The sequence below is a fragment of the Drosophila santomea genome, chromosome 3R (genome assembly GCF_016746245.2).
Source record: "Drosophila santomea strain STO CAGO 1482 chromosome 3R, Prin_Dsan_1.1, whole genome shotgun sequence".
NCBI classification, from domain to species: domain Eukaryota; kingdom Metazoa; phylum Arthropoda; class Insecta; order Diptera; family Drosophilidae; genus Drosophila; species Drosophila santomea.
In genome coordinates, this window is record NC_053019.2 from 19,312,124 (window position 1) to 19,323,630 (window position 11,507).

The 11,507-nt window shown below is 46.7% G+C and overlaps 5 protein-coding genes across 6 annotated transcripts; 4 read left to right on the top strand and 1 right to left on the bottom strand.

Moving 5' to 3' along the window:
• Positions 1-220: 220 nt before the first annotated feature.
• Positions 221-5,314, bottom strand: LOC120454691 (uncharacterized protein YdcI). Its single transcript, XM_039640223.2, has 11 exons — positions 4,934-5,314; positions 4,384-4,875; positions 3,899-4,330; positions 3,467-3,837; positions 3,132-3,414; positions 2,865-3,064; positions 2,620-2,809; positions 2,332-2,562; positions 937-1,069; positions 749-878; positions 221-686 (listed from the first exon to the last, which is right to left on the bottom strand). Exons 1-11 carry the CDS (start codon positions 5,089-5,091, stop codon positions 463-465), a joined length of 2,844 nt encoding a protein of 947 aa, XP_039496157.1. The 5' UTR covers positions 5,092-5,314; the 3' UTR covers positions 221-462.
• LOC120454694 lies at positions 1,063-2,326 on the top strand. The gene is made up of 2 exons (XM_039640227.2): positions 1,063-1,694; positions 1,745-2,326. The coding sequence occupies exons 1-2, from the start codon at positions 1,126-1,128 to the stop codon at positions 2,262-2,264; spliced, it is 1,089 nt and encodes a 362-aa protein (XP_039496161.1). The 5' UTR covers positions 1,063-1,125; the 3' UTR covers positions 2,265-2,326.
• A 62-nt stretch (positions 5,315-5,376) lies between the features above and the next one.
• Positions 5,377-8,253, top strand: LOC120454692 (ribosome-releasing factor 2, mitochondrial). Of its 2 annotated transcripts, XM_039640224.2 has the most exons (9): positions 5,378-5,594; positions 5,658-5,820; positions 5,878-6,170; positions 6,221-6,590; positions 6,642-6,864; positions 6,922-7,436; positions 7,498-7,711; positions 7,768-7,917; positions 7,980-8,253. In XM_039640224.2, exons 1-9 carry the CDS (start codon positions 5,456-5,458, stop codon positions 8,142-8,144), a joined length of 2,232 nt encoding a protein of 743 aa, XP_039496158.1. In that variant the 5' UTR covers positions 5,378-5,455; the 3' UTR covers positions 8,145-8,253. The 2 variants fall into 2 exon arrangements, with proteins under 2 accessions (XP_039496159.1, XP_039496158.1); XM_039640225.2 differs by lacking the exons at positions 7,768-7,917; positions 7,980-8,253 and having other exon boundaries at positions 5,377-5,594; positions 7,503-7,639.
• LOC120454693 lies at positions 8,253-10,002 on the top strand. The gene is made up of 3 exons (XM_039640226.2): positions 8,253-9,502; positions 9,568-9,723; positions 9,785-10,002. Exons 1-3 carry the CDS (start codon positions 8,399-8,401, stop codon positions 9,902-9,904), a joined length of 1,380 nt encoding a protein of 459 aa, XP_039496160.1. The 5' UTR covers positions 8,253-8,398; the 3' UTR covers positions 9,905-10,002.
• A 121-nt stretch (positions 10,003-10,123) lies between these two features.
• On the top strand, positions 10,124-11,495 carry LOC120454695 (probable 39S ribosomal protein L45, mitochondrial). The gene is made up of 2 exons (XM_039640228.1): positions 10,124-10,282; positions 10,350-11,495. The coding sequence occupies exons 1-2, from the start codon at positions 10,238-10,240 to the stop codon at positions 11,388-11,390; spliced, it is 1,086 nt and encodes a 361-aa protein (XP_039496162.1). The 5' UTR covers positions 10,124-10,237; the 3' UTR covers positions 11,391-11,495.
• The last annotated feature ends 12 nt before the right edge of the window (positions 11,496-11,507 follow it).

Here is an 11,507-nt window from a genome sequence, read left to right on the forward strand (position 1 = left end):
AGATTATATAACATTGTTTATAATAATTTTTAACAATTCTACTGAAACGGCAATAAATTCGAAAATACAAACTAACTGAAAGTGTAAGCAACTTGCCTGCAAACCAAGCGCCTAAATGTATGCATATTGTATATTTATTTAGTCAACCATTTTAACTGGCTTACGAGGGCATCACTTAGTTTCTAAAGCAATACCCTTTCGATAACAATTCATTTAAGACAACTTGCTAACTTATGGCAAGAAGGGAAACAAGAAGACGAACGTGGAGACGGTGATTTTTATGTGAACATTTATTACTAACTGATAAGCTTTGAGTAAACTTAGGAAAGCCGTTATACTATGCATATACACGTATATATATATGAACTATATATAGTATATATGAATGCTCGTGTGAGCAACCAAACAATTACGATATGAATCATTAAATACTTCCAAAAGCATTAAATCCCTGCAGTTTGTCTAATCCTCCGTCTTGAACGTAAACGAGCTATCCGTCTCCACCAGCATGTTTTCCAAACGCAATCCCAACTGGCGTCGCTGCAGATCCACCTTTACCACCGATGCCACAATGCGATCGCCAATACTCAGCTGTGCATCATTCATGTGGCTGTTGTGAATCAGGCCATCGCGCTCCACCCCAACGTCCACGAAGGCGCCAAACTGGGTTACGTTGGTCACGGCACCTGTATGTCGGAATAGTTTTAATAAGTCTATGTTTCTATTGGGTATCTTAGTATCCACTTGCCAGTGACAACCTCGCCAATGCTGAGATCATCCAGCCTCGTTAGGCCCTGTTTGAAGAGTGGCCTCTTGTCCAGATCTGCTCGATAATCTTGAAGCAATTCGCGCTGCAGTGCAACCAACAGGAACTCCACCTAAAAGAGTATTGGATTCTAAATTATTTGAACTCTGCAAAGGGTAAATGGCACTTACCCGCTCCATGGGCAGCTTGTGCTGCTTGGCAATGCGATCGAGTTTCGGCCGAGACGCGGCATACTGCTTGATGCTAGCTATAAAGCCAGCCTTGCCCACATCCGACAGCTTTAAGTCACATTCCCCGACAATACTGAAAGCACAAAAAGTATTTCGTTTTAGATTTTACAATTCAAATTTTCCATTATAATGATTGCAAAACTGAAGCAACAACATGAGGAGCGCTGGCATTATCCCCCAAAACTGCCGCCCGCCAAGTTTCGGTATGTTGCATGTGGAAAGGTACCATTTTACGGGCACAACGATAAGCCGAAGTATAAGCCCTGCTGGCAGAATCCGCTCAGTGTGCCGGAGCAAGCTCGCTTCGGAGTTTGCTGGGAGTATCCGCCGGAGCGGTACAAGCGGCGACCACTGCCACCACCGTGCCGAGGATCGACCATTCCCATCCACTTGCTGAAGCCAAACTTTAAGCATTGTGAGAATATCTACTCCCGCTACGATTTCAAGCTCGAGCAGTGTGTGCACGAGCAAACTCTAGTTGTTGATCAGAAAATGAAGGTCCTAAAGAATGAGCTGGAGCAGGCTAAGCCATTGCAGATTGAGAAGGTTAAGGAGATGCGTTACCATGGAGTGCGTTATCGCATTTTGGCCGGCTCGACCGGATGCACCAAGACATATCCCGAGTACTTAAGCCGGATGACCGAAGAGCGGGCCCTTTGCGAGTTTCAGAGAGCCTACAATATCGTTAATCAGTCCAAGTAAGTCAATTTAAAATCCATGGTCACTTCTAATTCGATTAACTTTTCAGCACCGATTTGAGAAATTTATATCTGGACATGCGTGAGTCTAAAAAGGAGCTGGATAATCGCGTAAACAGGTTGGACCGGACTTTAGATAGTTCATACTTAAGAGATCTAGATTTGGTGTTGCAAATAATCAAGGATCTAAACACATATTTTTTTGGCGTGATTGTGAAACTGAAGACGTGGGCGGAACTGATGGACCCTATGAAAGAGCACTCTATTGAGGACTATCTGGGGCTTTTATGTCAGAAGATGGATTTCCAAACTTTCATGAGCGCCGGCATGGAGAACTGCACCTGCAAGCGGTGCGACAAGAAGGATCCCTTGAAGCCGTACCTTCCATGCTGGTGTCAGCTGGAAACCAGCGAAGATATAACAAATCCTAAGAATTTCGATGATGACTGTCCAAAGAACATTGCTAACATCAAGCAAAACGACAGTGACATTGTGACACCTAGTTCCACCTCCTTGTTAGTGAGGGCGGCGGATGAGAAGGCCAGACTTGCAGCGGAACAGGCGAATTAAAGTGCCTCATAATTTGCTTATCATTATCATTAATTCGTTAATAAAGTCACATGGAAATTGGACTCACCTTTCCACAACTTTATAGCTCTCCGGATGCACCCAAGTGCAATCTAAAGGATTCTGTAGTCGCCCTCCAACGCTCAGGGGTTCGATGCGCACAAAGCCGGCGCACTGGACAAACGATTTCTCACCTATGGTTCGCACCGAGAGCAGATCCTTTCGGGTTTTAAATGGTCCTTTCTGCGTCCTATACTCAATGATCTTCTCCGCTTTCTTTTCCGACAGACCAGCAATGTGTCTACATAATATATCACTTTAATAATATATCACTTATTGTACCAATAAACACTCTTACTTGAGCACACTCAGACTGGCTGTGTTTAGGTCCACGCCAACATAACTGACGCACTCGGACACAACGTCCTTCAGCGATTCTGTCAAAATCTTCTCGGAAACATCGTGCTGGTACATACCAACTCCCAGGTGTCGGGGCTCTATCTTAACATATTCACTTAACGGATCGTTCAAACGACGCGCTATTGACACTATAATAATTGTATTTTATAATTGTGCTTCATTTCAATTGATCTTAGGCCAAACCTGCACTCCTCTCGTTTGTATCCATATCGGGAAACTCCTTAGCGGCCACATCGCTGCAGGAGTAAACAGATGCACCATTCTCGTTTACAATGCTGTAGCGAATGCTCCTGCCATCCAGAACGCCGGCATGAAACATATCGGTTAGCCAGTGCTCCGTTTCGCGGCAGGCAGTACCATTGCCCAGGCCGAGAATTCGGCAGCTTTATGAAAAGGCGAGAAGGACGTGTTAAAAACTATCTTTGCAAATCTAGCTCAAAATATATATACTTGTGATCTGAAAGAAGCTGCACCAATTTCTGTTCAGCAGCCCGCTTGTTTGACCTGGCACCATGAGGGTAAATGACACCCGTGTCCAGCACATCAGCAGTCTCGGATATGACCGCCAGTTTGCATCCATTTGTATAACCAGGATCTACGCCCAAAATGCGTTCGCCTTTCAGGGGCGACATCAACAGTAGTTGCTTCAGGTTCTTGGCGAACGTATCGATGGCTGCCTTTTGGGCCTTCTCTTTTAGATCGGCTCGAATCTGCCTGCACATCAAAGGCTGCACTGTAATTAGACACTTATTAACATATCTTTTGGGCTACATTCAATTTCTTACACTTCTTCGCGTAGCACTCCTCTAGAGACTTCGTGAACACCTCCCTTCTTAAAGGATATTGCAAGCCTTCGTTCATGTACTGATCGGTTATAAAGCGCATCAGATCTCGTTTAAGGTAATCGTTCGTTTCTAACTTGACAGTAAGAAATTTGTGCTTCTCCCCACGATTGATGGCTAACATTTGATGTGGCTTTATAGTTTTAACATCACCCTGGAAGTTGAAATAATTCTCAAACTTTGAGCTGTCCAATTTTTTGTCTGCAATGCCGCTGGATCCCTTACTGGAGCTTGCTTTACTGGAGGAACTAGATTTAGACGATGTCGCCTCCTTGGTCTTGCTGCACTTGAGGAATACCCGGTGCACATTTTGCCTAGAAAGATATAGCAACAAATTTCAATTAAAAAAACACTTATATACGAAAAATTGCTTACAATCTCCGTATTTCCTCCAAAACATTTGTGTTCTTGCTAATGTTGTGAATTATAATGTTGCAGATTCCGCTCATCACAAGTGCCTCCGTAGCCAAGGCCTCGTTACCGCGGTCCACAATTTCAGAAAGGTTGACCTTCGGTGCTAAACCGTACAGCAAACGCTCGGCGTACTCCTCCAAGCCCAAAGCTTTGGCGCGTTCCGCCAAAGTGCCCTTACTGGCTGGCTTGTAAGGTGCATATAGGAACTCCAGTTCTTCATTGGTCTTGGCGCACATCAGCTCCTCTCTAATTTCCGCATTTATGCTGTTTTCGCGTTCCAATTGACCGACAATATGCTCAGCTTTTTTCCGCAGATCGACGATTTCTATGTATGTATTCCGAATGTCTCTGAGGCGATCAGGGGCCATGTGATCCACCAGATCTCGACGGTACCTGCCATGACATATTTATTAATGCTAATATAAATATATAAGTTATAGGCGCACCTGCAAATAAATGGTATAGTGTTTTCATTCTCGAAGAGCTGTACAATATTTCGCGCTGCCTGCGGTTGTATGTTCTCCGTTTCGGCCAAAAGCTCGTGGATGTTCCACACCTTTCGTCGCTCCCAGAAGGAGCTGCGTCCAGTGGAAGACACCCTGCTGGAGCTGGCTGCAATATCGTCTGGTTGTGTCATTGCTGTTGAGCACACAACGTTCTCCGTCTCGGGATTGGTCGCATTGGCTGCAGCATTCAAGTCCTCTTTATCCTTTCTGGCCCGTTTTCTCTTGGGAGCCGGAGCCTCGGAACTGTTTTCAAGGGCTACGGGTTTATCCCTTTTGCTTGTAGTTGCATGTGCATCCTGGGCTACCGATTCCGGATTGGTCTCATTGGGACAAGCATTCTCGTCCTCTTTTTCTTTACCACTCCGCTTTTTCTTGCGAGCTGGTCCCTCAGCAGCTGCATTTTTGGATGAGGGCCACCGCTGGCATTTGGTCCTATAAGGATATCTGGTAAATATACTCTTCCCTACGAGATAATGAGGGAATCACTTACACGCCGGCCTGCGCATTTGCTGCGCGATCTATCCGGCGACTCTTGGTCTCCTGCGGCCTGTAATCATCGTTTTCCGTAAGATTCACTTCCTCATCTGAGTCGGAGGAGTCAATTACCAGAATTTTTTTGGCGACAGCGCGTCGAGGTCTTTTGGACATGTTGAATATGTATGTATCAACCGGTCTGTGAAACTGAGATTACAAGTCTGGGGTCCACTTTAATCTTAATTTCCTTCTATTTGCCTACACCCAAAGGTGCTATCATTAGATTGATTTGTTCTTAAATGTATGTTTAATAAGCACAATATTAGTATTAATTAGTAATTTATTTGATATTCTTAAAAAAGGTAACAAATCACTGAGAAGTCAAACAATTTTGCGTGCCCCACTTGTGGGCGCAAATTCGTAAATATTCGATAGACGGCATCAGCTGTTAGCGGCCCTTATCGATAACGATCGACAATGAACAGCTGCTGAAGGCGGTTTGATTTTGCAGTTGGTTCCTTTTTTTATTAATTTATTAATGAAAATGCTGAGATGTGCATGGCAAAACGGTCCAAGACAAAGCAACAGGTGGCTGCGGCATCTGTCCAATCAAATCTGGAAGCGTAGCTATAGCAGCAAGATCAGGAACATAGGAATTCTGGCTCATATCGATGCAGGTGAGAAGAAGCACTGCAATTTTGAATACAACAATGATTTATTGATCCATGAACCCGTTTTAGGCAAAACAACGACCACGGAACGCATGCTGTTCTATGCGGGCAAGACCAGAGCTCTGGGCGAAGTGCATCGCGGCAACACGGTCACCGATTACCTAACCCAGGAGCGCGAACGGGGCATAACGATCTGCAGCTCGGCGGTAACATTTCCGTGGAATGACCACCGGTAGGAGTTTCCTGTGCTCCTTCGCTTACTTCTAACTCTTGACACCATTTAATCTAGCATCAACCTATTGGACACACCCGGCCACATTGACTTTACCATGGAGGTTGAGCAATCTCTGTATGCCGTGGATGGTGTGGTCGTTGTTCTGGATGGCACGGCTGGCGTGGAGGCACAAACAGTCACTGTGTGGTCGCAGGCGGATAAGCACAAGCTGCCACGTCTGATATTCGTCAACAAGATGGATCGTCCTGATGCGGACTTTGATAAGTGCGTTGCCGATCTGAAGGATAAGCTGGAAACGCAACCCGTTTGCCTACAGTATCCTGTGAAGAATGAAGATGGGGTTTTAGGTATGGTTTGCAATTCTCTTGAAAGCTAAGCTAAGCTCCTTCAAATTTAGCCATCAATGACGTGATCACTCTGGAGCGGCTAAGCTGGCAGCAAAAGGACTTGGGACGCAGCTACAAAAATGTAAAACTAGAGCCCTCCGATGATTTGCGGCAGCTGCAGGAAAAACGAAATGAACTGATTGATCAACTGTCGGGATTAGATGACGAATTGGCCGATGTGGTTATCAGCACAGAAAGCTTTGACAAAGTGGACAATGCATTAATCGAAAGAGCTCTGCGACGGGCAACCACTCAGCAGAAAGTAGTGCCCGTACTGCTGGGCTCCGCCTACAAAAATGTGGGCATACAGCGTCTAATGGATGCTGTCAACTCCTACCTGCCTGCGCCCGAGGAACGAAACCAAATCTACGACTGCTTTGGGTAAGCACTACTTCTAAAATAAGTAAATGTTTCATATTAACATATTTACAGAACAGAGGTGGCTGGCAAGGTGTTCAAAATTGTGCATGACAAGCAACGTGGTCCATTAACCCTAGTAAGGATTTTGAGGGGCGAAATAAAACGAGGCATGCGTTTGATATCCGCTCGCGGACAGGCAGAAGTTGTGTCCAAGCTGTATGAGCCATTGGCTGACGAATACCGAGAGGTCAGCGCTGTGCAGTCGGGTGATGTGGTGATATGTGCAGGTCTGAAGGTAAGCTGCACCCCATATGCATAAATTAGCAACAATATAGAATTCCTTGTTTCTTAGTCGACGGTAACAGGTGATCTGCTGACCTCCAGTCAGTCTGCGCTGAAGAATGCACAAAAACGCCTAAAACAAAGCCAGGGTAACAGCACTGCGGCCAAAGACGAGGAAGACGACGAATTGGACGAGTCAAACGAGCTGTTTGCTATTGACCCGCAAATACCCGATGCCGTGTACTTCTGTTCGATCGAACCACCCAGTGTATCCTCGCAAACGGCCATGGAGCAGGCACTCAAGCAGCTGCAGAGGGAGGATCCCAGCCTGCGTGTGAGCTACGATTCTGTCACCGGACAGACCGTGCTCGGTGGAATGGGCGAGTTGCACATGGACATCATCAAGTCGCGCATCCTGAGCGAGTACAAAATCGACGTTGATCTCGGTCCTCTGCAAATTGCATACAAGGAAACAATTGAATCACCGGCGTTAACCACGCTAAGTGTGGAAAAGGAAATAGCTGGCAGCAAGCAGAGTGTCAGTATAACACTGGAGGTGGTCAAGAATCAAGCCGAGTTGTTCAGGTTATTTGAAATACTAAAAAATAGCATAGAAATCGAACTTAACTTTGTTTTTCCACAAAAGTTTAGATAAGTCACCGGAGAACCTGCCAAATCTCAACACATTGCGGCCACGAATTCTTCAAGTTCTTCGGAAGGGCTCCATCAGCGCTCTAGAGCGTGGACCTCGCGTTGGTGGGCAGGTTGTGGAGACTCAGATTCGCCTGCACAACGCAACTATTGGACGTGGTACTGCTGATTCTTTTGTCATGGCCACCGCAGCTCAGTGTGTGCAAAAGGTAGCTAAAATATTATTATTTCTTGTAACTGGAATATATGGTATATAACCTTACAGCTACTGAGCACGAGTGGCACTCGGCTGTTGGAACCCATTATGGCCCTTCAAATTGTGGCACCCAGTGGACGTATTTCGGGAATTATGGCTGATCTTTCACGGCGACGAGCCCTGATTAACGATGTCCTACCTAAAGGCGAAAGAAATAAGGTACACCTTGGTTAGGTGCATAACTTTAAATGGCGTGTATAATAATTTTCCATTTTTTATAGATGATTCTGGTAAATGCTCCGCTGGCAGAGCTCTCCGGCTACTCAAGTGCCCTACGCACGATTAGCTCCGGCACAGCCAGCATGACGATGCAGCCGTGTGGCTTCTCTTCCATGAATTCTGTGGACGAATCACTGGCGGAGCGCAGAGCTCAGGGTCTTGAATAATTTTAGTTCACCAAGAACTATTAACTGTTAACTAATTGTAGTCTAGTAGGCAGATGACAACTGGCACGACTGACAGAAATATATGTACATTTTTACCTGTCCCCAGCAATAGATTTTTTTTTGTGATCGAATACATGTCGGACCCATACATATTCTGTTGATCACTTTCAGACCCGAGCCTCAAGCATTTTAAAATATTGTTATAAATTCGCATGACAGATTAGTTGAATTGGTGTTAAGCACTAGGCGAATTCATGGCGTTCTCCACACAAAAAGAGTTCTTTCACGTACCCTTTAGCAATGAGACATACGAATTTGAGTGTGTCGATGCGTGTGTCAAGCTGAAGAGGTATCCATCCACAATCGACGACAGGTCTTGGTCAGCAAACGAGGATAGGAAGTCGCAGTTCGTGGCCGATCTGGTGGCCTGCAACTCACCGATAAAGAAGGAGCGTGATGGCGAGCCTACCGCTAGAACTCCATTGGGTCCGGAGGATGAGTACGGCAGCAACTTGGTGGTGGGCGATAGTTTGATAAATGCCGCAGACGACACCATTGGCCGCATGCAGGATCTGATGATCAAGAATAACATGCTCCAGAAGAAACTGGCCGATTCTAATGACAAATTAAGGACAGCCAACGAGGAGACCGACGAGATCAAGCGGATTATGGACCAGCGCTATGACCCGGACAAGAGCAAGGCTCTGAAAAAGAAAATCAAGCAGCTGGCCGATGACAATAAGATAACTCCGCAGGACGAGAAGGAACTGAACAATCTGCAGGCGGCCATTGACGACATGAACAAGGCACACGACATCCTGGAGGCTGAGAATGCCAATCTAAAGCGACTGATTGAAAAACAATCTAAGCGCTGCAAGATGGATAGCATTCCAATCGATCCGGAAAAGAGCAACGACATTCCTTATCTGCAGAAGAAGATCGACGATTTGGGTAAGGAGCTGGCGCTACTGCGTGAGTTTGAGGACGAAGTTATGAAGCGCTGCGCCAAAAAGTGCGGTGCCGAGAGTGGTGGTGGAGGTGCTGGTCCTGCCGCTAGGACGCGAGGTTCTCCTGGCAAGGGAGGTTTCTCGCCGGATAAGGATGCCGCGAACATCCAAAAGATTCTAGCAGATCGTGATGCCCTGCGTAAGAAGTGCAAGGAACTGGAGGAGCTCGGCGATAAAGTCAACCAGCTGGAGGAGAAGGCCAATGAGGCGGAGTGTCTGACATGCAACTTGGAGGATCATCTGCGGAAGCAGTGCCGCTGCATGGAGCAATTGCAGTGCGAGATGCACGACATGCAGAACTACTACGAGAACGAGGTGGACAAGGCTAGGGGAAATGAGGAAATCCTTAAGGTATGTTATTCCCCACCTGTCTGCTCAGTGTTAGTAATGTGGATTACTTACCTTCCTCGTCCCAGTGCCGTTGCAAGCAGATGAAGCAGGAACTGTTGGCAGCCAAATGCGCCGTCCAGCGGGCCCAGTGCCAGCAAATGGAGATCGATGTACTGCGAAACGAGCTGCGAAAGCGGGACACTGCCCTCAACGCCTACGACTGTCAGTTCCAGCAGATAATGGTAAGCATACGCACGAAGCTGCTTGGACAGAACATCTAATATCTTTTCTTTCGGCTTCCAGATGAAGGCCAAGATGTTTAAGGCCGCCGGCTACCGCTTCCTTGACGACCTGCCACCCGACTGCACTGAAAGTTGCGTGGATGGCCCCGGTGAGGAGGAAGACGGAAACGAAGCCCCCTGAACTTATCTTAACTATTGTTCAGATTGTTTCAAAATTCAAACAGCCATTGATCAAAATCTATAGTTTTATCAAATTAAACCATTTATTCAATCGTAAAATGGGATTCTTTTCATATTAAATTATTAATAATGTACTTGCAAAGTAACGGACTATTTCTTAAATTCAAAACTAGCTAATCGAATAATCGATTTTGGTTTGTTTACCTACTCAAACTTATCGAGTGAGCTATCGCCGTATCACGTTTGCCAGCTGGACGCGTTAGTGTGTTTCGGTTGATTCTTCCAAAGTTTGTTATTGAGGAGTTTCGTATTTATATAATAGAAATCAAATACCATGGAGAAGCTAGCGTCGGCCAAAACGTGTCTTAAACTGTTGCAGGTGACTGCATAAATATGTTTGCAATCAAACACAATTCAATTAACATTGCATTCGTTGTGTATCCCAGGTTATGCCCGGCGTGCAGCAGGCGGCCGCTCTTCCTGGTTGTGGCCTGGGCGTAATGCGTACTCCGGTGCAGAATCTGATCCAGATGCAGCAGGTGCGCCACCGACAGACCAAGCACTGGAGGCCCGAGTTCAAGCGCTTGCGTAAGTTCAAGTTCGTGAAGATGGATCTGCCCAATCTGCGCGAGAAACAGGAGGACATCACCAAGGAGGAGATGCGCAGCCGGATGAAGGAGCGAGGTGTCTTGCCGCCCCGTCCCTGGATGGAGCGACCTTTCCACATAAGCTGCACGGGCGGTATCTTCGAGGCTTATGTTCCTCCCGAAGGCGACGGCAAAAAGTCGATTATTTCAACATCGGGTGCCAAGCAGAAGCTGGAGTTTCTGGAGAAGAAATCCAAGAGTTTGATGGCCGTGCGCAAGATTCGTTCCTACGAAGAAAGCTTTAGCACCGATGATTTCGGCGCCGAGGCCCAGGATATTTACATCCAGGCGCACACCCACATGGCCGCCAAGGAAAAGTACAAGATCCGCGAGTTCGTCAGCGAACGCTGTTATCCGGAGATGATGCACAACGTCAAGGACAAGACCATTCACTGGAAGTTCCTGCAGTCGCTGGAACCCCCGCGCGTTGTCCATGCCCGCGTGACTGAGGTGATTACCAAGGAGAACCAGTTCGCTCAAGTCACCGTGCGCTTCCACAGCCAACAGATGCTAGCCATCTACGACCGCTTTGGTCGTCTGATGCACGGCAGCGAGATCGTCACCAAGGACGTGCTGGAATATGTGGTGTTTGAAAAGCACATTTCGAATGAATACGGCAAATGGCGGCTGCACGACAAGATCATCCCCGACTGGTTGCCGGCCAAGCAGCCCGCTCCCATCACCTATCGTCTCATCGAGGATGAAGAGGAGCCAACCAAGGAATTGAGTGCCGGTGATGCCGAGGTCAAGCAGGTGGACTCGGTCAGCGAACAACCCAAGGAGCAACTGCAGCTGGCCACCCCGGTGGAGAGCCATACCAAGCCGTCGCTGGCCATTTGATTGTACTTTTTGTGGGCCGCCTGGCGGCTCAGAAGAATGCGTGTTAATATTGCCTAATGCTTTTTGAGTCGTCATTTGGTTAAATTATAATTTTTAAAACTGTTATTGATTTTTCTT

Bases quoted from the DNA above. Each gene is read 5' to 3' on its own strand.
- LOC120454694 (XM_039640227.2), top strand. From the start codon at position 1,126: ATGATTGCAAAACTGAAGCAACAACATGAGGAGCGCTGGCATTATCCC. The intron at 1,695-1,744 runs GTAAGTCAATTT...TTAACTTTTCAG, and splicing joins AATATCGTTAATCAGTCCAA to CACCGATTTGAGAAATTTAT.
- LOC120454692 (XM_039640224.2), top strand. From the start codon at position 5,456: ATGAAAATGCTGAGATGTGCATGGCAAAACGGTCCAAGACAAAGCAAC. The intron at 5,821-5,877 runs GTAGGAGTTTCC...CATTTAATCTAG, and splicing joins TTTCCGTGGAATGACCACCG to CATCAACCTATTGGACACAC. The intron at 6,865-6,921 runs GTAAGCTGCACC...CTTGTTTCTTAG, and splicing joins TGATATGTGCAGGTCTGAAG to TCGACGGTAACAGGTGATCT.
- LOC120454695 (XM_039640228.1), top strand. From the start codon at position 10,238: ATGGAGAAGCTAGCGTCGGCCAAAACGTGTCTTAAACTGTTGCAG. The intron at 10,283-10,349 runs GTGACTGCATAA...TGTGTATCCCAG, and splicing joins CGTGTCTTAAACTGTTGCAG to GTTATGCCCGGCGTGCAGCA.
- LOC120454691 (XM_039640223.2), bottom strand. From the start codon at position 5,091: ATGTCCAAAAGACCTCGACGCGCTGTCGCCAAAAAAATTCTGGTAATT. The intron at 4,331-4,383 runs GTGCGCCTATAA...ATGTCATGGCAG, and splicing joins ACTATACCATTTATTTGCAG to GTACCGTCGAGATCTGGTGG. The intron at 1,070-2,331 runs GTGAGTCCAATT...TTGTGCTTTCAG, and splicing joins AGCTATAAAGTTGTGGAAAG to TATTGTCGGGGAATGTGACT.
- LOC120454693 (XM_039640226.2), top strand. From the start codon at position 8,399: ATGGCGTTCTCCACACAAAAAGAGTTCTTTCACGTACCCTTTAGCAAT. The intron at 9,503-9,567 runs GTATGTTATTCC...TCCTCGTCCCAG, and splicing joins GAAATGAGGAAATCCTTAAG to TGCCGTTGCAAGCAGATGAA. The intron at 9,724-9,784 runs GTAAGCATACGC...TTCGGCTTCCAG, and splicing joins GTCAGTTCCAGCAGATAATG to ATGAAGGCCAAGATGTTTAA.